Genomic DNA, 27,598 nt, shown 5'->3' with positions numbered 1-27,598 from the left:
TCACATGGTGTCACAGGGCCGCACGCGCCTCCCGCCCGCCCGCGGACCCAATCAGCAGCGCCGGCCTTCGACCCGGCGCCGAGCGCGAGCGGCCGCGCGCGCCTGCCCGCCCCTCCCGCCGCGTCCGCCGCAGCTGCCGCCCCCGACCGCCGCCCCCGGCCCGGCCCGGCCCGGCCCGGCCCCTGCAGCCGCGGGCCCAGTGGAGCCGGCGAGGCCGGGAACACGCCGCCGCCGCCTTCTGCTCTCCTCCTTTCCCTCCCCCCCGCGCCCCGGCCGGGTCCGTCAACATGGCGAGCGCCTCGTACCACATCTCCAACCTGCTGGAGAAAATGACATCCAGCGACAAGGACTTCAGGTGGGGTTCCGCCGCCGCCGCCCCTCCGCGCCCTCCGCCGGCCCCGCGCCCGCGCTGCGCCTGCGGCCGCCTGCGCGCCGGCCCCGGGCCTGGTGTCGCGGCGGCCGGGCGGGGGCAGGTGCCCGGCGGCGGGGCCGGTGCCGCGGGCCCGGGCCGTCCGCGCCGCCGCTGCGGGGCTGGGCGAGAATCTGCTGCCGCTGCCCCGGGGAGAAAGTTCCCGGGCGGGGAGCCCTCCTCCTGCTGCCCGTGAAGGACGGGGCTCACCGCCGCGGCCTCCACGCTTCGTGTGCAGAGATCTCCGGCAGCCGGGAGAAGCCGAGCGGCCGCCAGGTTTGCTGACTGGCGTGGGGACAGGCGAGGGTGGAGGTCTGAATTCCTGACCTGGCGGATGCTCAGAAGCCGAAGGGACGGAGCCCTGAGCAGCCAGCTGTCGCTGACCCTGCCTTGAGCAGCAGAGGTCGGGTGAGGTGACCTCCCTCGTCTCTTCCCAACTTCAAAAAAACCGGATCCTATGATTGTACGAATAGAAGCTGGAAGGGACAGCCAGCACGGCAGACTCAGGAGGGTGCAGTGGAGGGCCACGATGGTAAAGGGACTGGAGCATCCCTCTTAGAAGAGACTGAGGGAGCTGGGTGCATTCAGTCTAGAGAACAGAGGGGACCTCATCAATGCATATAGTTATTTCAAAGGTGTGCCAGACTCTTTAGTGGTGCCCAGTCACAGGACTCAGGATTGGCCATAAACAAACCACACTAAGTTTCACCTCAATCTGAGGAAGAACTTTGTTACATTGAGGATGGCAGAGCACTGGAACAGGCTGCCCAGGGAGGTCATGGGGTCTCCCTCTCTGGAGATTTTCAAACCCCACCTGGACATGTTCCTGTGTCACTTGCTCTAGATGACCCCGTCCTTGCAGAGCTCCCTTCCAACCCAGACCATTCTGTGACTCTGTGATCCTAAGCTCGCATCCTTCCGGATTCTGCATCTTTAGGCAGTGGGGTATTGTGCTCCATGTGTAGCTTGGTACTGTCCCTGTGCATCCAGAGAGAGAACTCCAGTTAAGTTTTATGGGGACAAGACTGGAATTTAATTTTGAGTTCAGGATCTGTCACAGGAGCACCAGTTTTCATTGGATTACTTGCTTGCTTTGTAATAAATTAATAGCAGATAAAATGCAAAATATCAGAAAATTAAATACAAGTAAAAACAACAGCAGAGATAATACATTTGCACAGTACTTCTGGCAAAGCATGAGGTTAAAAAGAAGTGCATAGTTTTGGTATTGAGTGCAACCAGAAATTCAAGTTTGTTGTTAAGTTGTTAATGAGAGTATATCAATACAGACAGGGAAAAGGCATAAAATGCACTTGTGTTTTGTTGCTTTGCTGCAGCATCACAGTGCTTAGTTTATAATTAATGTAGATGACATACAAACAAGTCTCTTCTTAATATATTGAAAACTAATTATATAAAGTTGGGTTTTGAATAACCTTATAAGGTTTTGACAAAGTGTTTTAGCACTGGACACAAATTTGATTTGTCAATTTCTTTCAAATTTTAATAGTATTATATTACCTATCGAGTTCAGACTAGAAATTTTGGAAATAAAAAAAAAATACTGATTACTCTAAAAAGACGCAATTTAAAATTGCCATATTTCTTTCAATCATTCTGAAACTGGACTGAAACATTTCTTCCTCTAAATATTGCAAGATTTTTTACTGTTTTCATGCCTGTTTGTTTCTATGATTAAGTGAAATTTCCATTTTGTACTTATGGAGAGGACAACTTACTGTAAGTTCCAGTTGGTTTGTGATGAATAGTGATTTTTATGAGTTAAAAACTTTCTGTATATAAGGGGTAGGTTATACTTGTCCAGTGCAATTGTAGCAAACACTTTTTTCTCTCCTAGCTGTGTGTAATTAAAACTTCTTGTGTAGTTGCTTTAGTAGAGCACACTTCAGAAATTATCTGTTCTAGTAACTTTGAAGAACTTTGAAATTCTTGAATATTACAACATATTTTTTAACATAGATTAAAATCTAACTTTACAAACCATAAAAAAAGAGTGAGGATAGACCTTTACCCACTGGCTGTTATGAAGCAACATTTTATGAAGCTATGTGTACTGTGTATTTGCATAATGGATAAAATAGTATTTAGTTCTTGTAAGTGCATTTATTCTTAGATCACATCTGTTTGAATAGGGACAGTTTAGTTATCTTGCTGATATCAGGGAGCAGAGTGTGAAACAGCTGTTCAAGTAAGCAGTCTACTGTAAAATGTAATCCTCCTTTTTTTGGATAATCTGGCCTGTCTGCTGCAGAGCTGGAACATGGACTTCATGGAAGATGTACATACTTGCAGCTGTATTGTCCACATGGAAACTTGGGCTTAGGTTCTAAAATGGGCAGTCAGGTGAAGTGGCTGTGGAAGGAGTGTCCTCACTGCAGCAGGAGAATGACTGCTCTGAGTACAGGGTGGTGGTGTTAGAGTTGGTTTGCATCTTTCAGTCCACCCGAAGAACTCTGTTGTCGTTGAGTGTAGAGGCTGCTGGTGCACTGAGCATGTGCATGCTCTGCTTAATTTAGCACCTGACAAATAGGTGATGAGTGGACATGAACTTCTAAGGCTAGGAAATAGCTGTTGACCAAGGAAGTGAGAGGATGGTATTCAGTTTTTAAGAAAAGGAGGTAAGTACAGCAGTAACGTGGAGTTTTTGAGTGTTCTTGTACGGTGTGATTTCCTGTATATCCTTAAATTAGGTCTTATCTGTTACCTTTGCTTACCAAGTAGCCTTTTTCATTATTGTGTTTAAAAGCTGATGCTTTGCATCCACAACCTGTTTTTGTGCACATCTGGTTCCTGTCACACTGCAGGCTTGCTTCAGTGGGACTGTTGGAGTGAGTGAAAAAGGGGTGAGGTCTTATCTTAGAAACACCTTGAGGCCATTAGACTGGAATTATTAAAAGAGAGGACAAGTTGAGGTCCATTATGTGAGGTTAGGCATCTGGCATTTGTGATGCATATTAAGATTATGCAGAGTCTTGGCTTTGGTTTTCAGTAAGAAGTAGTATCTGGCATGTCAAGCTGCAGAGATAACCTTCCAAACATGACCCGGGCTAAAGTGGTGTCTGCTTGAGGCTGATGTGCCTGAAGTCCAAGTGTCACCCTTGGCCGTTTAACTGCAAAGCCTTGTTTGGAGTTCTGAATGGGGGCTGGAGTCAGTACTGAAGCCCTTGGGATTTGTAATTGACTAATGCATCTGTATTGCTGCTTCTGAGAAGAGAGGGCACTTACAAAAGGAAATTGGATTGTGAAACCGACTTCAGAAAGGAAAGAAACAGAAGGCATAAAGGCAATATTTTTGGAAACTAAATTTTCAGTATGTTCTATTGGTGGATATGACTGTTATTAAATAGTAAATTAATTGATATGAAAGATTATTTTATTTGCCTGATCTCTCAAGAATTAATTTTGTTCTTTACTCTGGCACCCTGTATTGTGGGCTGGGTAAATGTGATCAGCTGTTTTCTGGGCTGTGAACAAGCTAGTTTGTACAAGACAAGAAAACGAAAACCACATGGAACATAACTTTTATTTCTCCCTTCATTAATTGAAGTTTGGTGTTTGGAGTTTTTGGGAGAATGTTTGAGAAAATATTTTTCTTCTTGCTTAAAAATTGTCTTAAAATAAACTCAGCAGAGATCAATTTCTTGTTTTTTACAACATCGACATAGCTTATGAAAGGACTATTTAAAATCTGTGATAGTGTCAGTTTTTCTTTGTGGAGATTCTATGGAATTTAATGTAGATGTAGGAAGTAAAATATGTAGCTGTTCTCATAAGAGAAAGATGATCTCACTCAAAGTTATTGCCATTTTCAAATACAGTTTTTCTTCTTTTCTGTTTTATAAATGCTACTTGCATCACAAAACAGACAACAATAATTCTATGTTAAATGGGATTTGTTTGATAACAAATTATGGAAACCATGAATCTTGAATCCCGAGCATTGTGAATTACCCATATCCCTTTTGCAATAATTATCTCCCATCTTTTATCAGGTTTATGGCTACTAATGACTTGATGACAGAACTACAGAAAGATTCTATCAAGCTGGATGATGACAGTGAAAGAAAGGTGGTGAAGATGATTTTGAAATTACTGGAAGATAAAAATGGTGAGGTGCAAAACTTAGCTGTCAAATGGTAGGTATTGTTTTCCTATGATGTAAAGAATTGTATGATGACTGAATAATACAAAGCTGTTTTGAAAACTCAAACGACCACTGCTACACAAAATTATTTTTGAAATTAACGTCCACAGAGGAACCCTTGTTCTTGTAGACTACCTGCCTTAATGGTTGTAATGTAAAAAGCTACGTTTGGTGACATTGGGAATTAATATTTGGGGTTTCAGGCACCAAATAGCACATACAGTCCTTGCTGAAAGTATTTGAGTGACACACTTGTTCTTTGGTGAAAATTCTTGATTCCTAGATAGGTACAAAAGGCTTATAATTCAGTGGTAGTTGCCACATTGATACTTGGTGGTGAGACCTTAGATGATGTGCAGGGGAAGAATTGTGGTATTGGAGTTGTTTTCAAGCAGAGACGAAAACATAGAATGGTAAAGATATGGCCTCGGTTATCAAATGTGGAACTTAGATCTTCACTAACATTCAGAATACTGTGTTAATGGTTTTACAAGCTTTACAGGAACTGTGAATGTTTTATGGGATCATGGTGTGTTTCCTTGCGTTTCAGAGACTTCTGTTTCACTGCCCTCTCTTCCCCAATTTATTGATCTTTACATATAGTGTGACTTTCCAAAGCATCCTTTGAAGAGGTGCTATATTTCTTACTACTTTTTGTTCTTGGCCATTCTAACTTTTTATGTGTTTTAAAGTGGGCCTGTCTTAAGAGACGTATACTGTTCCTGACAGTGCTTGTTTGTGAGCTCAGGGTTTTTTTTAATCTCCATATACACTATTTATACTCCATGAATTGGAGTAAACTTGGTAAACAAGAGCTTGAGAAGTTTCACATTGTGACTAGCCAAGTTTGTTTCATCTTGTTATTCTTTGTAGTTTGCCCTGTCAGACTAGCAAATCAGCAAAAGCCTGTGTGTACCTCTGCTTATGTATTTAGAAGTAGTGCTTTCATCTTGTGAGGTGTTGTAAGTGATGGTAGCCAAAACCTTGCACAGCCAAACTGGTGTAGGAATGTCAAGTTTCAGCAATATTAGCAATATTAGGTATATTAGCACTATAATCTTCACTACTTTTTCACTACTGTCACCAGAGATGCAGTGTTGTTAAAATGTCTTACTTCCTTTTCATAACAACACAAAATACTGTGTTTCTTTTTAATTCAAACTTCTGCAGTGTCTGAGTTCCTTATGTTTTCATGGTTTTGAAACATATTGCTTGTACTCAATCAGTTGTTGTGAAACTTGGTTCAGACTTAGAATTGTCTTTGTGTGCAATAGCATTTTGTGGAGAAGTTATATTTTAGCATACGTGCAATACTAATTTCTAACATGCATCCTGAAGTTGTCCTGAGCTTTAGATTAGTACACATAGACATATATATCACAATCTTTAATGCAGTGTTGGAATTTAGGATCTAAAGTACAAGTAATGCTTGCTAAAACGTTACAGAAAGATTGCAAAGGGAAGAGAATGAGAAAATAGGTGACTTCCTGCAGGTGTGTGTACATCCTGTTGTTATTAACAGTTCTTTAGTTTTTAAAGTTTACTTTGATATATTGGTAAAACTCTTGGATTTAACTAATGTGACTGTATCTCTTTGAAGTTTGGAGTGTTTTTAAGAAATCCAAATAATGTTAAGGAATAGTGTTAAATTTACTTTGATGGGACAAGAAACATAATGGAAAAGTTTCCAGGTGAATTATGAACATCAATGTTCATGTGCACATTCTGAAATGCATCAAGTTGTGTTTTTCAGTTTTGGTTTTTGTTTGTGTCCCAGTCACTTGCAGCTATGCTTTGAATACAAAAAAAAACCCCACCACTCTTTCAGAGTATTCTCTTCTTACAGCAGCTTCTACTCAAAATACAGTTCATGACAGTTTTAAGCCTAATGCTGCTGCTGCTTCCTGTTTGCTGTTTTTGTACTCCTTTTTCCTTTTCTCACACTGCTTCTTACTTAGTTTTGTTACAGAGTGGTTTAGGGACTTACTTTTCTTCTGGCTTAGTGTTTTTCTCCTGCAGTTTAGCTGTTAGTAGAAACATTGGTGGGGTGAAGGATAGGAGAGGCTGAACACTATTAAGCTCTAGGTTTTTTATGACAGTTTCAGCTGAAGTCTTCCATCTACTAAAACACTGGGTGACAGCTTTACTCATTGGTAAGTTAATTTCAGCCAGCATATTTTTCTTGACTTTTTTTATTTTAAGTATATTGTGCTCTTGTGTATTTCTTTTAAGGATTTATTGTACCTCTAGCTGAGGAAAGTATAAACTGTGTTTAGATCTTTCTTAATTTAAATGCTGTGGTGAACTTTAGAGACTATCAGCAGTAATTTTCATCAGACCCTTGATGACCCATTAAAGTATCAATTCCTCTCTCATAGGAAGAGGATTTAAGACACCCCAATGTACTTTTCTGTCTGCACTTGAGATAGGTTTTTTTCTTGAGAAAGGGAGTAAAGTATTGCAGTTTGTTAGGGAAACTTTCTCTACAGGTAGATCACTGGAAACACTCTGAATAGAACTCTTGCATAAGAGTCTCTCTTTGAAGATTTGATTCTTGAGGTCACTGAACACAGCAGATTTGAAACAATCTGGAGCAACCATAAAGCAGTATTTATTTTTAGGCAAGTGTATCAACAAGTGAGCAGTGTTCCTGGTTTTGCCTTATCCACTGCTTGCTTTTGCACTTGAGTAAGAAGAGCTCTGTTGGTTAAAATTCCAATGAACATTTTTCTTATTATCTTTACAAAACATGCTGGTGATTTTGTTCTTGCTCCTTTCAATTACATTATGCTGGAATTTTTAAATGAAAATGAAAATTAATGAGCAGCATTAGTACTCCTGAAGTAAAAGTTGGCCTGCTCTAATCTTTGACCCTACAGAAGAGAACTGAGTTTTATTTGTTAAGCTTCTTACTGCAGGCAGTAGATGAAACCTATGTCAGAAACAGCAGGTTGTTTACCTTGTTTTTGTTAATTGCATGTAAAATATTAAATGTATTTTTGCTGTCTCCATTTTTTTGAAGGATAGTTTGTTTTGCCTGATAGTCTTAGGTTGTTTTACCATCAGCCAGCGTGGAAAATGCTATTCTTACAGCATATCCTTAGTTTAGGCTGTAAGTGTAGTCCAGCGTGGTATCCTGAGAGCCTTATGGCAGCAGTAGTTACACTGCCTATGGTTTTATTGAGATTATGTGCATCCGGTGTAGTCAGGCAGTATCATTTGTCCAAGCTTAGGTATTGTGTTGGTATTGCTTGTTCCTCATTGCTGATAATCTTGGTAATGCTCTCTTGGCCCAAATTGCACATTCATGTGTTCAGTGTTGCAGTTTAAGGATGAACAGTTTCTCATTTTGAACACTTGGACATTCTACCATTTAAACCTACACATAGTAATTTTTCTTTGTTCACACCCTGAAATGTCTTCTGAAACCAGTAAAAAGCCAAACATACCCAAATCTTTCTGTGGTGCAAAAGAAAGTGGAATTAAAGTAAGCCCTTTCAGTGATTCCTCCCTTGTGGTACTGTAGTTTCTCTGCATTTATCAGAGTGACTTTTCTGGGCAGTAGTTCAATGTAGGGAGCTCTGCCTGACGCTGTGAGTCTGAGTCATTAGTGTGAACAGGATGATGCATGTATTGGCTGCTGTGTGGCTGATCCAGTTCAGCAGCTTCAAAGCTTGTGTATGCTTTGGTAATACACTGCTGCACATCATGCTATACTAGTGATTTGAATAATGTTTTGGGGGTTTTTTAATTTTTGAATTTTAATTCTTCCTTGTAAATAAATGTGCTTATTCCATAGCTGTTAAAATATGCTGGTTGGAGATTAAAATTGATTGCATGTTGGTGTCCAGCTTCCTAATATGGAGCCATGCTATGAACACCTTTATTTCCAAATGTGTGTAACTTAAAGGAGACAGTGTCACTGTTTATTTCCATAGGCAGCTGAATGAGCTTTTTACTTTGAGAGATCCTAGCAACAAGTTATTGGCTAGTGAAAGGGAAAAGATTGAAGAGCACTTATGACTATCCAAAATGGCCTTCAAGTGTGTAAAATACATGCTTAAGTGCAAAAGCATTGTAGTCAGAACTGATTTGTTACAAGAAGGTTATGGTTTATTTTCAATTTCTGATAGGATTGGTTTGTAATCTGGGACTAATAATAAGGTGTATAAGTGATATTTTCTGATTTCGAAGGCCAGAAAAGCTTAAGGTAATCTTCTGTAAAATTTACTTCACAATTGTTATGTCTGCTTTGCCAAATTAATAGGTTGAATAAATAGGAATGAAGATGCTGATTAAGGTAAAATATGGTTTAATGCTTTCCAGAAACTGTAATTTATAGTGTGTGTTAATATCATTCCTGTGGTTTGGTCACCTTTAAAACATTAGCAAAAAATTGTTTCTGATTCTTAGCCGAGATGAATCTGATTAACTGGCCTTTGCTGTGATTATTTTAATTACTCATAGCTTGCATTTGAAAAATACCAGAAAGAATCAGAATTCAGTAGTTGTTCAGTAGCTCAGGTTTAAAACAAGGGGGTTGTAACCTTATATGCTGTAGTCTGTTGACTGAAATTCACAGGGAATTTGATTTCTCTGGACTACTATGGAGTCATTGTACCTTGGAATTCTGTAGGTTTCTGTTTGAGTTGATTTCTGCTTGTGTTGCTTGCAAAACAATTTACTATGCACCAAGAGTAGATGTGTGCAACAGTGCTGTGAGCAGCCACTGGCTGACAGTCAGTGTATTTGAAGGAAAACTGTACATAGATATGTCGATGAATCACAGTGAAGGTAAAGCTGGACTTAAATCAAGTTGTGAGATTTTTCAGCAACTGGAGAAAATGTTTCAACTGCAGACAGGGATGGCTTGGTGTATGTGTGTTTTAGAGATAATAATGTGTGTTTGCAAGTGTTTGTGTACAGATTTATGAGGAGTTTTTCAGTTTTTGGGCTGCAAGTTAAATAAATTCCAATCTTTCTGAATTTGTGGCATTGATGTGATCATAAAGCATCAGTTTCAGATGTGTATGCCCTAGTTTGACTAATGTCAAATTAGTCAAATTCCAAGTTCTGTGCATTAACAAAACTGAGTTAATTGTGAGTGATACTTCAGTGCCTGGTTTTGGCAAATATGTTTTGCCTTTGCTGCCTCTCCACCCACCCTGCTCCTGCCCCCCTCCCACCCCCCATGTATTTCCAGCAGGTTTTGCCACGTGAGTAGGACAGGTAAAGTGAGAAAGAAACCAAGCCAGGTTATGGTTTGTGAAGGAGGGCATGGAAAGTGCTAGATGTGATTTCCTTGGGAATTGCATATTCCTGGGCATTAATCCAAGTGTTGTGCCTCAAGTGCAAAGACTGTTCTGAGTTCATGGGAGTTAAGGCATTGTGAGCGTGGCCATCAAAGGAGAAGCTTCAGGTTTGCCTAACATGGTGGCAGACCCCTGATGACAAAACTTCTTTGAATCTTACTCTGGTTACTGTGGTGCAGTAAGTTATATTGCTTCAGTGCCAGAGCTTGTTTGTCCATGCCCTCCTCCTGTTTTCAAGTCTTGCTTTCTGCCTTTTGCTTCTGCTGGGCATTTTTTTATAATAATCGGATCTTGCCCATGTGAATTCTTGGACATGGGGAAAAAAGGGGACATACAACAGGTTTGGGGATGGAAGATGTATTTTGGGTTTGTCTTATTCCATAGAGCCATGACTGAATCCAAATGTTGTATAGCATAAAGATGCAGTAATTAAAAATATTGTTTACTTGTCTGTAAATTATGCAGGCACTGAGAGTCAAGCATGTAAACTGATAGCTTTAGCTAGGTTAATTTTTGTTATAAATCTTGTTGTGAACTGAGAAGTAATAGGGGGTCTGGTTTTGAGACTGAAGAAGAACAGCCATACAAAATTATTTCCAGCTCCAAATAAAAAGCATATACTATAAGCAAGTATTTTGTTACTGGATTTATAGAGGCAAGTTATCAGTCCAACCAGATGAAAGTTTTCAGTTCTTAAAATTCTACTTTTTGTTGCTACCAAAACCAACCTTAAGTTTATTACTTGAATGCAAAATACTGAAATAATATTGTTGCCAATTTAATATTCTTCTCTTATTTATACAGCCTGGGTCCTCTGGTGAGTAAAGTGAAGGAGTATCAAGTGGAGACCATTGTAGATACCCTCTGTACAAACATGCTTTCAGATAAAGAACAGTTACGTGACATTTCAAGCATTGGTCTTAAAACTGTGATTGGAGAACTTCCCCCAGCTTCCAGTGGTAAGGCATTTTGTACTGAAGACTTTATGTAGTTGTATCATTTACTAATTCAAAAAAATTAAAAAGTTGGAGGTTTAGGGAAGAGGATTCAGTTAATTCAGCATTGGAACTAGTTTCAGTTCAGGTAAAAAAATGACACAAATGCCCTTTCAGTTTCTCCTTCTCTGGCTATATTGCCGAATTTTGCTAGTTTAAGAACTTTTTTTTTGTTACTGAAGGATTACAGTAATGTGGAACACAAACTCAGACAACATGAACTTCAGTATAACAGCTGTAAAAGCTATTTTAATAACTGTCTGGTAGAGCACATCTAGGCTGTAGTAATACCTAAATCTCATCTTGGTCTTTAGTTGATAATACACTTTAAAATTGTTTACAACTGTATTTTTCATTAACCATCTGATCTCTTGTCACCCTTCCTAGGAGCTGTTTCGGGAGGGACATTTGTGTTTCAGTTGCTTGTTAAATTAGTGAAAGTCTTACCTGCAGGTGTAAATGAAGGCAGTCTTTCCTCTAAAAGAGACTCTGATGTTGAACAGCTCATCAATTAATAGCCTAACTTTTTTACTGAAGTGTTTTTCAGATATCTTAGTATAGAATATGGATGAGAATAGAGGGTGATTAAAAAGGCTTTGGAAATTATGTTTTTAGAGACTGAGGTCTCTTGAATTAAAAAAAACCCTCTTATTTTAATATCCTTTTTGAAAATTGACGTGTAAATCTTGCTTTTATCAAGCAGCAGTGAGATGCATAAGCTTTATATAAACAGCTAATTTTAAGGAAGTTGTTTTAAGATTTCACTCTTTTGTTTGCCTACACAAAACAAAAGGAGATTTTTGTGTGGAGGTAAAGCTCAAACAGTAATGTAGCAAAGTCTGTCAATATAATTCATATTCCTAATATAAAAATAAACATGTTATAAAGACATTTTTACTTGTATTTTAAAATACTTTGGATATAAATTTTCCCCCCCTTTTCTCAGAAGTTTCAGTAGTCTTCCAGGTACTTAATTTTTATGTGGCTTCTTGTGCAAAATAATTTTGTTTTGATTTTTTTTGCCTTTAGAAGTGGCTCTATCTACTTCTGTGCTCTTCCTTACTATATAGTTTATGCCTTAATTTTTACCACTGGTCCTTTCATTTATTGGTCTAGAACTTCTTGTGGCTTTCACTTTCCATTGCTTGCACTTCCAAAAGCAGTGTTCTTCTGTTGTGTGTACAACTCTCCTGCCAGTACATTTATACATAGTCTTTTCAGCTCTACATGGCATTAGCAAACAGGGTGGCTGTTTAAGCTTTGTTTTGTTGGGTGGAAAAACCTTCTTTATGTAGATTGGGTTGCTTTCCATAACATCATTTCTGGTGTTAAAAGCGGGGTTTTTTTAATATTATGGAAATGTTGAGGTTTTGTTTTACTTTCAGGTTCTGCATTAGCAGCTAATGTTTGCAAAAAGATCACAGGGCGTCTCACTAGTGCTATAGCCAAGCAGGAAGATGTGTCTGTTCAACTGGAGGCACTGGATATCATGGCTGATATGCTGAGCAGGTAAGCATCCCTCCTTTAATATACTGGTGAATGCTCATATATACTCCTAAAAGCTTGAACTTCAGCTCTCCAAATGTTATAATTAAATTATTCAAAGTAATGTGAAATAATATGGTAATATTAACTATAGATGAATCTTAATTTAGCACAAAGTAAGTGAATGTATTGAAGATAATTGGTTGAAAGCTCAATTATTATTTAATCTTCTGGGAACTGTAGTTTTAGCTTATTTTAATGTTTATTGCTTTTAGGATATATTTTAAACTCATTTCTTCTTTTAAAAAAAGTTCCAAAACCTGAAATTTCAAGGTTTGATGGGAATCTGTGTGATGTTTGGGGAATATTTGAATAATTGTTTTACAGTATATGAACAAAATTATCTAGATTCAATTGGTTTTGAGTTTGTGTTTTGTCTGTTTTAAGGCAAGGAGGACTGCTTGTTAACTTCCACCCTTCAATTCTGACCTGTCTGCTCCCCCAGCTGACCAGCCCAAGACTTGCTGTGAGGAAAAGAACCATCATTGCTCTTGGTCACCTGGTTATGAGTTGTGGCAATATGGTTTTTGTTGACCTCATTGAACATCTGTTGACAGAGCTGTCTAAAAATGATTCCATGTCAACAACTAGGACCTATATACAGTGTATTGCTGCTATCAGTAGGCAAGCAGGTCACAGAATAGGTAAGAAAAGTATATAAATTATCTTTTACTTTGTATTGTTTCAGTGAGAGTAATTACTTAGCTATTTTTTTTTCTCTTATCAGGTGAATATCTTGAGAAAATAATTCCTTTGGTTGTGAAGTTTTGTAATGTAGATGATGATGAACTACGAGAGTACTGCATTCAAGCCTTTGAATCTTTTGTTAGGAGGTAAGTCATTCATGGGTACCTATTTCAGCTTTATTAAGATATAATAGTGTGTCATTTGGTTGTAAGCTGTCAAGAGACAGCCTACTTCATACAGAATACTCCTGCAAGCTTTGTGCTGGAACAGTTCCTATAACTCTATCTTGTAACTTAACTCTTAAGTAGTATGTTATGTCTGTACTTTACAAACTTTCTACTGTGCCATTGCTACTTGTTCAAATGAGAGGTGTGAAGTATTGTAATAATGTTTGTGTCTGACAGTGGTGATAAAAAATTGGTATCCAAAGGCACATATAAGTCCTTTGCAGCCTTCCAGTCTAGCAGATCCTGTTACAAAGTGGCATTGCCCTTTCTGACCTTCCTTTTGAACTTCTGTAGTTCAGATGGATGCATTGATGTTGTCTTAGGTATTCTCTCCAAAGTACAGTATGCAACATGGAAACTTTTAGGAATATTTTAGTGCTTCAAAGTAATTTGACATTGTTTGTATTTTTATATTACGCAGGTGTCCTAAAGAAGTTTATCCTCATGTATCTACTATTATAAACATTTGTCTTAAATATCTTACTTATGATCCTAATTACAATTATGATGATGAAGATGAAGATGAAAATGCTATGGATGCTGATGGTGGTGATGATGATGATCAAGGTATGTTGTCTTTTTGGTTTGGGAGCGAGGGTAATCTTTTGATCCTGCACCCATCTGAGAATATTGGTAGGGGTAGTAATACTCCTGAGCACCAGCATTTGAATGATTTGTGTACTTTCATTCCAATTCTGTACCTCTTTTAAACATGGCTGATGAGCTCACTTCTTGGAATAAAAGTATAGAATGTTGTTGCTGGAGATCAGTAATTCAGAGTGAACATAAAATACAAGACAAAACTTTTAAATACTTGAAAGGTGGAACAAGGCAGCAGCATGTGGCATGGTTTAACTCAAGTGAGAACATAAGTTAATGAACTGAAAATACATACACATCATGGGAAAGGCTTTTCACTACTTTCCACTATAATATATTGGCACCTAATGCCTAAAATCAGAATAGATTGAAAATGACTCAGTATTTTTCGGTAGGATAAAAGGGTTTCAGACTGAAAGGCATAAGGTATTTTATTGTTAATATGGTAGCAAGCATTGCCAGATGTAAGCTTTGTGAAAATTTAGACACACAAGTAATCTGAACTGAGGGCATAAAATTCTCATTACTTAAGGAAGGAGTGAACTGCATAGTTGTTTCTTTATGACCTGAAAAATCTAATACACTTATTCTATACTTCTTTTGTTATTTTTGGGGACACTGTGTGAGTTGATTTACCCCTAAAAAGGAAACAAAATAATTGGTTGAATCATGATCAGGTAGTATTCACTATTGCTTTGTTGTTTATGTCATGAATGGAGAAGAATATGCTTTAAATCAGTAGTCAGGCTGGAAATATGATGGACAGCTCCTTTTCCTATTTGCAGTTTAAATTAATATGTATGGAAGACTAGCATGAAAAAGATTGGCTGAGAATTACAAGTTAGGCTGTTTAGAAGACTTTTTATGTGTATGGTTTTTAAGGTAATTCTGAACCTATTTCTTTGTGTGTCTTACTCAACTCTACTTTTTAATTGTTTAAAAAGTGTGTTCTTTTTAATTGTTTAAAATAAAACTTGATGCTTTGCTTGTCTAGACTTGAACATATGCATAATTTATTTTTTGAAGGGAGTGATGATGAATATAGTGATGATGATGACATGAGCTGGAAAGTGAGACGTGCAGCTGCTAAATGTCTGGATGCTGTGGTTAGCACACGACACGAAATGCTTCCAGAATTCTACAAAACTGTATCTCCTGCTTTAATAGCCAGATTCAAAGAACGTGAAGAGAATGTTAAAGCAGATGTTTTTCATGCATATCTTTCTCTTTTAAAACAAACTCGACCTGTGCAAAGTTGGCTTTGTGATCCTGATGCAATGGAACAAGGAGAGACACCTTTGACAATGCTTCAGAGTCAGGTTATTTGTAAAAATTTTTGTTATCTTTGAGAAGACATGTTGAAATTGCACCTTTGATAAGGATAGTTCATTCAATGTGCTTTATCATGCTTTCTTCATACACTGGTTAGAGTTTATTCCTGTAGTATACTAACATAGACAGCAAGCTGGGTGAACTGGCCCAAAAAAAATGCAGCAGTCTTACAAACTGAAATTGACTCGTACAAATATGCTTATTTAATTTCAGTTGCTTACTCACCTGTAAAAATTGCATGTCCTATGTGATTGAGCCAAATTGCCAAAGGAAAAGTTACTTTTCACTTCTATATCCAGACATGAGCACTAATTGTAAAGATAAAACTTGATCTTCTGCAACATATTTTACTTGCAGAATAAAAAGGATAATGGTGAAAAACTTCTTTTAAGTGAATAATTTAGGTGACTTTGTTGCTCTCTATAGTTCAATTAATGCAAATTGTCTTTCAAAGCTAAATTACTGTGGTATTTTTTAAAGTATTTTCGAGTTTTTGAATTTTTGAATCTTTATTTCCCAGTGTTTCTACAACGTCTCTAGTTTTGTAGAGAAATCAGGCAGTTAGGATACACATATTTCTTAGGATACACATATTTCTTTATATTCCCCAGTGATCAATAATGAAAGAAATGCCAGCTATTGAATCAATTAATGATGTGATGATTGCAGGTTCCCAACATAGTTAAAGCCTTGCACAAACAGATGAAGGAGAAAAGTGTGAAGACTCGTCAGTGCTGCTTTAACATGCTGACTGAGCTAGTAAATGTGTTACCTGGAGCCCTAACACAACATGTTCCTGTACTTGTACCAGGTATGAGAAACACAGCATTAATAAATAAATACTTACTAATACTTAAATACTTACTAATAAATCGTATGGGAAGTTCTGAAACATCAATATATTTTAAGTCCCGACTGTGCTTCTGTGAAAAGCTTTGAAGCATGGCTTCTGTTGAAAGAAAATGGTAAAATAATCAGCCATTATGTGTGTCCATATAAGTATTTTAGTAATATATTTCCATTAATCTTGAAAAAAGGATTGAAGTTTTTTTCTTCTTTATTAAAAAAAATTATTTTGATTTGTAGTTACAAAATCAAACTTCTTTCTTTTCCATTCAAACAGAGAAATGTTTTCCATAGTTTAGTTTTTAAAACTTAAAAGGTTGAAATTTGAAGTTACTATGAAAATTAAATTTGAAAATGTTAAAGGTTCAGAATTTCTTTATAATTAATAAAAATATGTCATAAACCATTGAATGGCCTATGTCTTTTGACAGAGGAAGCTTAAAAGCTTAAAAGTTGAATAAAGTGATGGAAGGGGTTTGGAAGCATTCAGAAAGATGGGGAGGTGGAAGGCATGAATTCAGTATAGCTGCTTTCCTTTGGAAATTTTGAAGTGTTCTAGCAGGCTCTATAAATACCTGCTCTAAAAATACATTTTTTGGTTTCTTGCAGGAATAATTTTTTCACTGAATGACAAATCAAGTTCTTCTAATCTGAAGATTGATGCTTTGTCCTGTTTGTATGTGATCCTCTGCAATCATTCTCCCCAAGTCTTTCATCCTCATGTTCAAGCATTGGTACCTCCAGTTGTAGCTTGTGTTGGTGACCCATTTTACAAGATAACATCAGAGGCACTTCTGGTTACCCAACAACTTGTGAAGGTTATTCGTCCTTTAGACCAGCCTACTTCCTTTGATGCTACTCCTTACATCAAAGATTTGTTTACTTGTACAATCAAGAGATTAAAGGCTGCAGACATTGATCAGGAGGTGAAAGAAAGGGCAATATCTTGCATGGGTCAAATCATTTGTAGCCTTGGTGACAGTCTAGGCACAGACCTGCCTAGTACACTTCAGATCTTTCTAGAGAGACTGAAGAATGAGATCACTCGGTTAACTACAGTGAAGGCCATGACACTGATTGCTGGTTCTCCTTTGAAGATAGATTTGAGACCAATCCTTGGGGAAGGAGTTCCTATTCTTGCTTCTTTTTTGAGAAAGAACCAGCGAGCTTTGAAGCTGGGCACTCTTTCTGCACTAGATATTTTAATTAAGAATTACAGTGACAGCTTGACAGCTGCCATGATTGATGCAGTCCTGGATGAGCTTCCACCTCTGATTAGTGAAAGTGATATGCACGTATCACAGATGGCCATCAGTTTTCTGACAACGCTGGCTAAAGTATATCCTTCCTCCCTGTCCAAGATTAGTGGCTCCATTCTCAATGAACTTATTGGGCTGGTAAGATCACCCTTGCTGCAGGGTGGAGCACTTAGTGCCATGCTAGAATTTTTCCAAGCTTTGGTTGTGACTGGTACAAATAATCTAGGCTATATGGATTTACTGCGCATGTTGACGGGTCCGGTGTACTCACAGAGCACAGCACTTACTCACAAGCAGTCTTACTACTCCATTGCCAAATGTGTTGCTGCCCTTACTCGAGCCTGCCCTAAGGAAGGACCGGCTGTAGTAGGTCAGTTCATTCAAGACGTTAAGAACTCGAGGTCCACAGATTCCATTCGTCTTTTGGCTTTGCTTTCTCTTGGGGAGGTTGGGCATCACATTGACTTAAGTGGACAAATCGAGCTGAAGTCTGTAATACTGGAAGCGTTCTCTTCTCCCAGTGAAGAAGTCAAGTCGGCGGCATCGTACGCCTTAGGCAGTATTAGTGTTGGCAATCTTCCTGAGTATCTGCCATTTGTCCTACAAGAAATAACCAGTCAACCTAAGAGGCAGTACCTTCTTCTGCATTCCTTGAAAGAAATAATTAGCTCTGCGTCAGTGATTGGTCTCAAACCATATGTTGAGAACATCTGGGCCTTACTCCTGAAACACTGTGAATGTGCAGAAGAGGGTACAAGGAATGTTGTTGCTGAATGCTTGGGCAAGCTTACATTGATAGACCCAGAGACTCTGCTTCCACGACTCAAGGGATACTTGGCATCAGGTGAGGAGTAGCAGTGCATGTATGTGTTGGAGCAGATGGCTTTATGATACCTGTTACTGAATGGATCTAGTTTTTCAAATTATTTGCTTAAATGTTGTCTTGAAGTTTTGCTTCCCTCCCCCAGCAATGGAAGGTTAAGGTTTTCTACTTTTACTGGAAGTTGTTAGTCATACACAGCAAGAATCACTTGTGTTCTGCCTTCAGACTTTATTTTTCCATTAAAAATATTAAGAAAGATCTATAAACTTGAAGGGGAAGGAGCATGGGTGACTAAGGGAAAAATTAACAAACCAATTGCAACATTTTGACCTTCTGGTGTAAATTACTGTGTTCCTAATTTTCATATAAGGATGTGAGGTTTTTAAGAATTAGGAAGGATTTTGGTGCATAATTTATGAATCAGTCTTATATCAAGAACTGTATTCATGTGTTTTCTTCACATGCTTCTGCTGTGAAGGGGAATATTTTTTTGTAGGCCTGTGTGTGATCATAAATAATCTGTTTTAATAGGCTTATTGCTCAAGTTTTCTATAGGAGATGACATTACATGCTTATTACAATGTTATGGTATTTTTCCCTTTTAAAAATGTTCTATCCATAGTTTATTTGAGTTACGTATTGCATTGCTAGTAGCAAATAGCATTTCTTGTTTACTGTTCTTAAGAGTATTAGAAGTCTAAGAAGAATGAGTGGAATTGAATATGATTTAGATTCTGTTATTCTGTTTTAATCTTGTATGTTCACACTTTTGTTTCATATTAGGGTCCTCATATGCTCGAAGTTCAGTGGTTACTGCTGTTAAGTTCACTATTTCTGATCATCCACAACCCATAGACCCACTCTTGAAGAACTGCATAGGTAAGTACTCCACTTATCTGACAGCTTCTGTGTTTTCAGGCAAGAGAATTACATTTAAAATTTGTTTTTTGTGTTACCAGAAATAAATATTTTGAAGATACTAGAATTGGCTGCTAATAATAACTGTTGGAAGAGTTACAAGATATTTCCATAGTAGCCAATTATTTCTTTTAACACTAATTTATTTGATTTCTGAGCAGTAAAAATTGTGTCATTAAAAGTTCTCTGTATTTACTTTGTGATGGGCAATACAAGAAGCTAGTGTTTTTAGTAGGATGGGACCCAAAAGCTGATTTCCTTTCCTGTGTTTTTGCCAAATTATATCAGTTTGATGTAGTAAGATGTGCTATATTTACCAAGAAGTGTGATCTTAGAAATATTTGACATTCAGTCACTTAAAACACGTCTGCTTGTGTGAATTATTCTGAGTATTACCAGGTTTTGAATTGTAAATATAGGTTGTTATGATTCTATAATGCTTGTGGTCTGAAAGCATTTGGAATTGTGTGTATTTTTAAACAGGGATAAGGTAATCAGAGCTTTTAGTGTAGCACTGGTATGACAAAGACTTTTGCAATTCTGTGGCTTTTTTTCTTTTCTCATTTGTATAGCAAAATACTGTGGATTTTTTTAGTATGTTATGAATGTTTTATGCTTGATTAATTATAGGTCTGAAGATCTGTAGAAAAATGATCTACACTTCTTAACCTAATAGGAGAGAAAAGATCTATGATTTAAAACAAAGTTTTGTGAAGAGCAAGGCTTTTATTTATAGGGAAATAAAGTTAGCTTACTGCATGATATTTTCATCGCTAAGCTTTTTTTCTTTTAAAGTAATATATTCAAGAATTGTGCTTTTAGGTTTTTATCCTCTCCCACTGAAGCTGCCTTGTCCCTTTGGTTTCTGGAAATATTTTTTGATTATTCAATCAAAAAGCTATCAGTGTATAGTAGATTAAAAATCTCAGTCATTTTGTGTTTTGTTACCCAGCTTTTTGATGGGTGTAAGAGTCACTTGTTTTTACATCTTGATGGTTTTCTCCTCAGAAGATGTTCATTCCTCATGGAAGTTGCTAATACAACTTCACAAACGTTGAGCAAACATCCATGTAGTCGTATATTTTAACAAGGCTATGTTATAGAAGTGTAGAAAAATCTAATTTAAAAATGGCCAAAGATGGGGTGGGATGGGAGAGGTGGTGCTACATTGATATATACTGAGTAGGCCTATTTTATGGTAATTTAGGTATTTTCAGTTTATGCCAATTTGAAGGTTAAAAGTTAGTATCGCGATAATTTCCTTAAGAAGTGTTGTCAAATTCCTGAAATGCAGAAATTGAAATTGGTTTTCTAATGCATATTTTGGGAGAATTTTAATAAATAAAGAAAAGGTTAAATGTAATTTTCATTAATTTACATGATATATCTTCAGAAAAAGACTTTATATGTCATTATGATGGCTGTTTATTTTGATGGTGTTTCTTCTACTACTTGCTTTCTTTCTGTATGTGATTATAGGTGATTTTCTGAAAACTCTGGAGGACCCAGATCTCAATGTCAGAAGAGTAGCCCTAGTGACATTTAATTCAGCTGCCCACAATAAACCATCTTTGATAAGGGACCTCTTAGATACTGTGCTTCCTCATCTTTACAATGAAACTAAAGTCAGAAAGGAATTAATCAGAGAGGTAAGATAACTGAGATAAAACAATGCTAAATATATAAGTAGATTATTTTTTAAAAGAAGTGTATTACTAAACTTTTTTTTTCTTTTCACTGACAGGTGGAAATGGGACCATTTAAGCATACAGTTGATGATGGGTTGGACATAAGGAAAGCAGCTTTTGAGTGCATGTATACTCTGTTGGATAGCTGTTTGGATAGACTAGATATATTTGAATTCTTAAACCATGTTGAAGATGGTCTGAAGGATCACTATGATATTAAGGTTAGCTGTCATTTTTCTCTGTGAAAGCAGTGACTTTGTCAAAATATTTCAAATAGTGAATAGACTGAAGTGGTAAAAATATGACTTCATATGCTTAATTACTTCACTATATTTGCCATTTTCATTAAAGTGTGACTATTCAAAAGGTTCCACAGCATTGTGGGAAATATATCTCCATATATGTGGCAGGCATAACTGTTGCTGAATTGGGATTTTTGCTCACCCCAGATGCTGACCTTTTTAATGCTGGTGAGGCTGTCTACCCTTTGTCCGAGCGCTGTGCTGCAGAGATTGGACAGGCTCGTCGAACCTTTGCGTGCTACATGTACAACTAAGGTATTTCAGCTTATTTTAGTTCATTATTTTGTATTTTCTTACAGAAATATGAATAAACTCGTGCTTAAAGAATACCTCTGTACTGCTGCAGCGTTTCCTGAGTTGCAGTTGATAAGCTGTGGTAGGCAGGATAATTAGATTTGAAATGAATATATCTTTGTACAAGTGTTAAATTTATTTAAATTGCAGGTGGAGAGGTAGATTTGTAAGCTTCTTTTGAAAATGCTCTGAGTCTTCAATGCCTTTTCTTTTGTTTCTTGAAAATTTAGATGCCACTTGGGCAATTTGTAAACCCCCCTTCATTATCAATTGTGAAATTGGAATACTGGGAGTTTTTCTGACTTATGATGGTTTTTTTTCAGACAAGCATGAAGGCAGTCTAAAGTAGTCCTGGTTTTGTTAGACTTTTTGTCATTTATTCCCCTTCTTCATTTATATTACAGGATTATTGGATCTTTGTAGTTAGTCTCCTTCCATTCCTGCTCTGGTGTTGATTCACCTGCGTGCTCTGACAGTCACTTATTGCCTGATTTACCTTGCTTTTAAATTGACTGCCTTTAATTATAATATATATTTGTATTGCTGAAATATCTTTGAAAATAACAAGAGGTTAAACAGTTACTGTAATGAAGAACAGCCTCTTTAAAAAGTTCTATTCTCTGTAAGCTGGGAGTACTGTGGTAATAGCAGTTTAAAGTAATTTATTAACCTTACTAACTATAGGTTGGCTGCTATAGTTGCTTTCATTTGGTGATTGATTTGGCAGCTTATGATTTTTTTCTGCTTACCTTGTAGTGTTGAAGCTTCAGTCTATTTGTAAACTTGATGGTAAAAATTTTGCTAAAAAGAAATTGGGGGTATTTTTTGTTTGGTTGGGTTTTTTTATGGTATATTTTTTAAGATTGGTATAGAAGGAGGATTGAGTAAAGTTTCAAGTGTATTTTAATTTTTTCTGTAGGTAAAGGCGAACTCAGTGAAACAGGAGTTTGAAAAGCAAGATGAACTAAAACGATCTGCAATGAGAGCTGTAGCAGCACTTCTAACCATTCCAGAAGCAGAGAAGAGTCCATTAATGAGTGAATTTCAGTCACAGATAAGCTCTAACCCTGAGCTGGCAGCCATCTTTGAAAGTATCCAAAAAGATTCATCATCCACTAACTTGGAATCAATGGACACTAGTTAGATGTTTGTCTAATGGGGACCATTATGTTGAACCATATGATGCACTGAATTGACAGGCTATGAGTAAGAAACAGAAAAAGTATCTAATCTTCACATTGTTCCACTTTATTTACCTTTATGGAGACAGTTGGCTTTTCCCATAATTGCTTTTCTAGCATTTATTCCAGAAATAAATTTCCATAGTCCAGAGTTTAACCACTCTTGTTATAGTGGATTTGGCCACATTTGGTAATTAAAAAGTTGACTCATGATGTATGGAAATAAATTCCAACATCCATTTGCCCTGTAATGTTTAGGATTAAAATGTCAAAATTTTGTGACCATGATTTTTTTTTTCTTTTATTCATTCTTTCTACTTGTGAACAAAAAAGGGGGGAGGTGGGAATCAAGTGTCCAGGTGCACCATGTTTTTTGTATAACTTTTTATTCTTTTTTGTTTCAGCTTCATAAATTGGTTTGGCTGGCAGACGAATTATGTGTAAGATTTATTATATTAAAAAGAGAGTTTGGGCACAGTTCAAAAAGAGCAGACATAAATGTCATTTTTGCAGATGTGGGGATTAGAAAACCAATATCCCTGTTGTGCACACTAATTTTGCATGAACAAGTTTACAAATATATATTGTCTGTAAAACAGCATGTGCAGTTTATTCGTAATGCAAGTTAAAATAAGTTCTACCGTATCAGTGCAGTTTTCAGGTATTTTGACATACAGGCCATTCAAACAGGAAGGGATGAATGAAGGTTTGTTGTCTTAACCCACCTTTTTAAAATGCCAGTAATATGACCCTGCAGATGTTCTTACAGTAAACATTACAGTTTCTGCAGTTTTCATGGGTTTTCATTCCCAAAGACTGAATCCGCTGGAATTGAGGTGGACAAACTGTAAGATTGGAAGAAAGCAAAATGGAGATAAAATGAGCAGAGAAAATGAGCTGCTCAGTGGTTCCTGAACTCAGGATTCAACTTTGCTTTTGCTATAAAAGTATGAAGGAAGTTTCTTCAGTGGATTCTATCTCCTATTCTTCATCTGACAGCTTTTGTTAAGGCACTAATATATTGTGTTGATCTAGACAAGTGGTGCCAGACCATAATTTTGTTCTGGTACATGGGACCACTGTAGGCTGCAGTGCTGCAAGTGTCATACAGTATTCTGGTGAGACAGGAAACAGGGAATGGCCAAAAGCCTGGAGAGAGATAGAGAGCAAACAGAAGAAAACATTCTTCAGTGGATACACTGAGGTAATTTAGACATGGACCAGAAATGGATACCTGGCAGTCCCACAATGAACTGGATTTGGGAATTTAATAACAAAAAGATGGAGGACCACTGCCTCATTGCTTGTTTAATGCAACTGCTTAGTTGTCTTTTTTTTTCCAAGTCAGATACGAATTTGGATATTTTTAGTTAACTGGTATTTTTTAGCTAGTTTGATATTTTGGAAACCTGTTACATTGGGTACATGGTATAAGCTGCTACGGGACTAAAAAGCATTCATTTTTATGACCTCAGAGATGGTTTCCTGTGAGCATTGGGGCTTGGGGGCAAAATCTTCACCTTACATGCTTGCAGCTTGGGAAAAGCAGAGGAGATACTGGTACAGTTTACTTTCTTAGAAGGACCTGAACAAAGAAGTCTATGAACTCGTTCCATAGTAACAATTCTAATGCTGTAGAAATTTTTGAAAATGTAGCTTTCTCTGTCTCCAAAGTCTTCATACTAATGTAACAATTGTCTTTTAGAAGTAGAAATAAATGAGATTAAACATACAAACATATCTAAATGTCATGAAAAGGAGTGGGATGACTAGAGAGAAACAATGCAGTAGAAAAAGCACTGTGAATTAGGTATATGCTATCTTACTGTATAACTCATCTATTTCAATTGCAGCAATACACAGGCCTCCTAATTAAGAATCTGTTGTGCTAATTAGTTGTCAGATTAATCTGAACTTTTTGCATTAAGTTGTCAGAGTATATTAAAATGTTTTATAGATCTAAAGTTAGATGTGATAATGGTATGATAAACATCAACTGTGAGGCTAAAATAGAAACAGGGAGTAGATGACAATGGTAAGTGAACAGAATATTCATAGTTGAGAGATCTGTGTGTGCTTATGCACTATTGTAACAAACACCTGATGGTGGAGGCAGATCATCTTCACTTTGTTTTGCAGTACATTACAGTGGAGCAAGCTTAGGACAGAAGGGAAGGTTGAGCTATATTACACAGTGAATGCTTTCTTGCAGAAGAGCAATCTTCACTGTGACCACTGACGAAGCAGGTGGGAACATAAAAATTTCAGTCTTCCCTGTAAATTGCAGAAATTCTGAGTGTGGTTGTCTCCACATAGCAGTCAGTTATTTTGGTGATGTGGGAAGACAAACTCATAAAGATTGTAACTGCACCGTAATTACAGGGATAATTTATTAGTGTTAAAAAATCTAACCATGTTAGGTGTTGAAATTCCACTCACTTTCACTGGATTACTAGATTGAAGGTTTTATTTGGTTTTCGCTCTGTATATCCAAGTATTTGTATAAATCTGATATGTTTATGATTTTAGATCAATTACATTCATGTAATTCTCTTACAGAAGATGTCAGGAATACCTGTAGCTGTTTCTTAAATGCTAAATATTTGAAACTGAAATAGGAGATTTCTCTCACTAAAACAAAACCAGCATTCTGAAAGCCTGCTCTTAGGATGTTTGGTAAAATTAGAACTCTCTCTAGTATTTTTCATCAGTTTGCACACAGACAATTAAGACCAATTAACAAGCTTGTGCGTAATATGAAAGCGGTTGGCCAGTCCTTGCATTGCAGTTTCTTGCGTTAAAATATTTTTGTATCTCAAAAATACTTCATGCTCTGGTTTTCAGTGAAAGAACTCGCCATCCTTACAAGAGAGTTTTTTTCTGAAGTTATAAATTGAAACCTACGAGTACTTCAAGAACGCTGCACTTCAATCATGTAAATTTATTTTTTATATGATTTTCCTTCAAAGTATGGCATCTAATATAGCAGTTGACAAAATAAAGAGCGCTGTACTAATTCCAGTTGTATTTTTATGAGGTGTACAAAGCAGCACATAGGCATGTAAACAGCATTGCTTCCTTCAAATGAAGGATCATTTTAAAATTTCATCAATTTGAAGATATGAATGAAAAATCCATATCTGTTCCTATTGTATTTGCCTTAACAGATGTTCTAATAATGAGGCACAGAACAAGTTCACCCTGCACTGGTGGACTTAGTAGCAGGGATTTAGCACCTGTTCTGAGATTTACTGGTACTTCCCCTTGGTTGCCTCCTCTTCTAAAAGCAAAGTAACATGGGGCCTTGGATGTGTGTGTGGGGGTTGTTTTTATTTTGTGAATCTTGATCATTCTGACTGATATAATGCTTGTTTCTGCCAAATACCAAACACTTAATCCTGCAGCCTCTGGGTTTTATTTCCCTGTTGCTCTAAACTGCAGATAAAATGTCTGTTTTGTTTTTGCTGTTCTTAAAATTAACTCTGAAAAAATGAAAATACTAGTCAGTTTATTACTTTTTTCCCCCCTCTTTGATTCCTCCTTTCTATGAAATGGGAAAATCTGAGTGCTGCACTACTGAACATGAGCAGGTAGAAATTCTGGTAGCAAGTGTTGCTCCCTGCCCAAGAAAAGCTCTTGGGTATAGTTACAACTCTCATACAATCCACCTTCTTCATCAGTATCTATTTATAATTTTTCATTGTATTTGAATTTGGGGAGGGAGTTCTTAAGAATTATGGAACAAGTTAATCTTCCATGAGCAGTGTTGGTGAAACAGGGAAGCTTTCTGCAAATGAGGCTTTCTGAGAATCAGGCAATTTTGTCTTGATAAGGAGTTAGACTTATTTAGATTTGTTTCTACCCCATGAGGTTTTAGTATTTCCATATATAATCTTTGATGAGGAGAAAACTTCCTTCAGAAAGGACATCCATCCCTCAAAATAAACAAAGGGATTTTGCTGATGTTCACCTGTGTGTTGTGGTTTAGAACATGGCACTGAACCACAGAAGAAATAAAAGCTTGTTTCTGAGAACAGTATGGACATTGGCTGGAATACATTAACTGAAATATTGTGCTGAGAAAGAGACAAAACCAAAGTGGCATTATTTTAATTTAAAATAATTTTCTCTGTGTTCTGCTGTTGATATTTTTGAAGAATGGGAAATAGAGAAGGGAAAGAAAAAAGTAATTGGCAAGTGGTGGCTTGTGATCCCAGAATGTAAAGAGGTAATTTCTATTCCCTGCTTCTTAAAAAGAGTATTTTGATAAAAGTCGTAATTTTGAAAATATTTTTATTCTGAAGGAGTTTATATTTGGTTTTTTTACATTTTTGTTATTTTTTATTGTGCAGAAATTATTTCCCTTCTTAGGTGGATTTCTTCCACTTGGCAATTATGAGTCATTTTAATAAAGCTGCTGAAGACTTTAGGGAATAAGCTGTGTCACTTGGTTCAGTGCAGTAACGATATTCCTATAGAAGAAATCTGCAATTCACTCTTTTTCAGTGCTTTTTTATTAATAGATTAAAAAGCCCCAATTCTATATGACTAGTTTCCATTCAACATCAGCCTTTCTTCTCTTTAACTGAACAAATACTCCTAGCCATCTGATTGCCATTACTTTGGATGCCACCCTTCCTGGGACTTCTTGATGTTTTAATCTCAAGTCTTCTGGAAGCTTTTTTTCTTCAGTCCTGGCTAAGGTTATTTCCTCCTGTATCAACAATAATTCCACTGTGCAAAAGAATGTTTTCATTTATTGCAGTGTCCATTTTACAGAGGGATTTCATGCAGAGATGCCATGCTTATGTGTAACTGAATGCTGGTTTTGAGGGAGTTCATAGCTCAAGCATTCCTGTGCAGTGAAAATAACTAACGTTATCTAGGGATGAAACAAAAAAATTTTCCACAGAATTCCATGGAATGTGGTTTCATGGAAATTTTTCTCCTGCCACTCAGTTTCAGCATGCTCACAGTGTATTGAATGATCTAAAGCTCTAGCCCAGCTTGCCAGT

The 27,598-nt window shown here is 37.2% G+C and overlaps 1 protein-coding gene across 1 annotated transcript; it reads left to right on the top strand.

Moving 5' to 3' along the window:
- Positions 1–51: 51 nt before the first annotated feature.
- CAND1 (cullin associated and neddylation dissociated 1) lies at positions 52–27,012 on the top strand. The gene is made up of 15 exons (XM_079303910.1): positions 52–355; positions 4,423–4,566; positions 10,691–10,845; positions 12,267–12,390; positions 12,814–13,070; positions 13,154–13,259; positions 13,762–13,907; positions 14,967–15,259; positions 15,942–16,083; positions 16,728–18,221; positions 18,984–19,079; positions 20,598–20,767; positions 20,863–21,027; positions 21,256–21,363; positions 22,322–27,012. Exons 1-15 carry the CDS (start codon positions 288–290, stop codon positions 22,544–22,546), a joined length of 3,693 nt encoding a protein of 1,230 aa, XP_079160036.1. The 5' UTR covers positions 52–287; the 3' UTR covers positions 22,547–27,012.
- Positions 27,013–27,598: the final 586 nt, after the last annotated feature.

The sequence above is a fragment of the Erithacus rubecula genome, assembly GCF_903797595.1.
Source record: "Erithacus rubecula genome assembly, chromosome: 4".
In the NCBI taxonomy this organism is placed as follows: Eukaryota; Metazoa; Chordata; class Aves; order Passeriformes; family Muscicapidae; genus Erithacus; species Erithacus rubecula.
Note: the sequence above shows the minus strand (reverse complement) of the source record. Positions and strands in the feature narration are given on the sequence as shown.

Excerpts from the sequence above, each read along its gene's own strand:
- CAND1 (XM_079303910.1), top strand. The coding sequence starts at position 288 with ATGGCGAGCGCCTCGTACCACATCTCCAACCTGCTGGAGAAAATGACA. Across the intron at positions 20,768-20,862 it reads GAAAGGAATTAATCAGAGAG|GTGGAAATGGGACCATTTAA; the intron begins GTAAGATAACTG and ends TTTCACTGACAG. Across the intron at positions 21,028-21,255 it reads AGGATCACTATGATATTAAG|ATGCTGACCTTTTTAATGCT; the intron begins GTTAGCTGTCAT and ends TGCTCACCCCAG.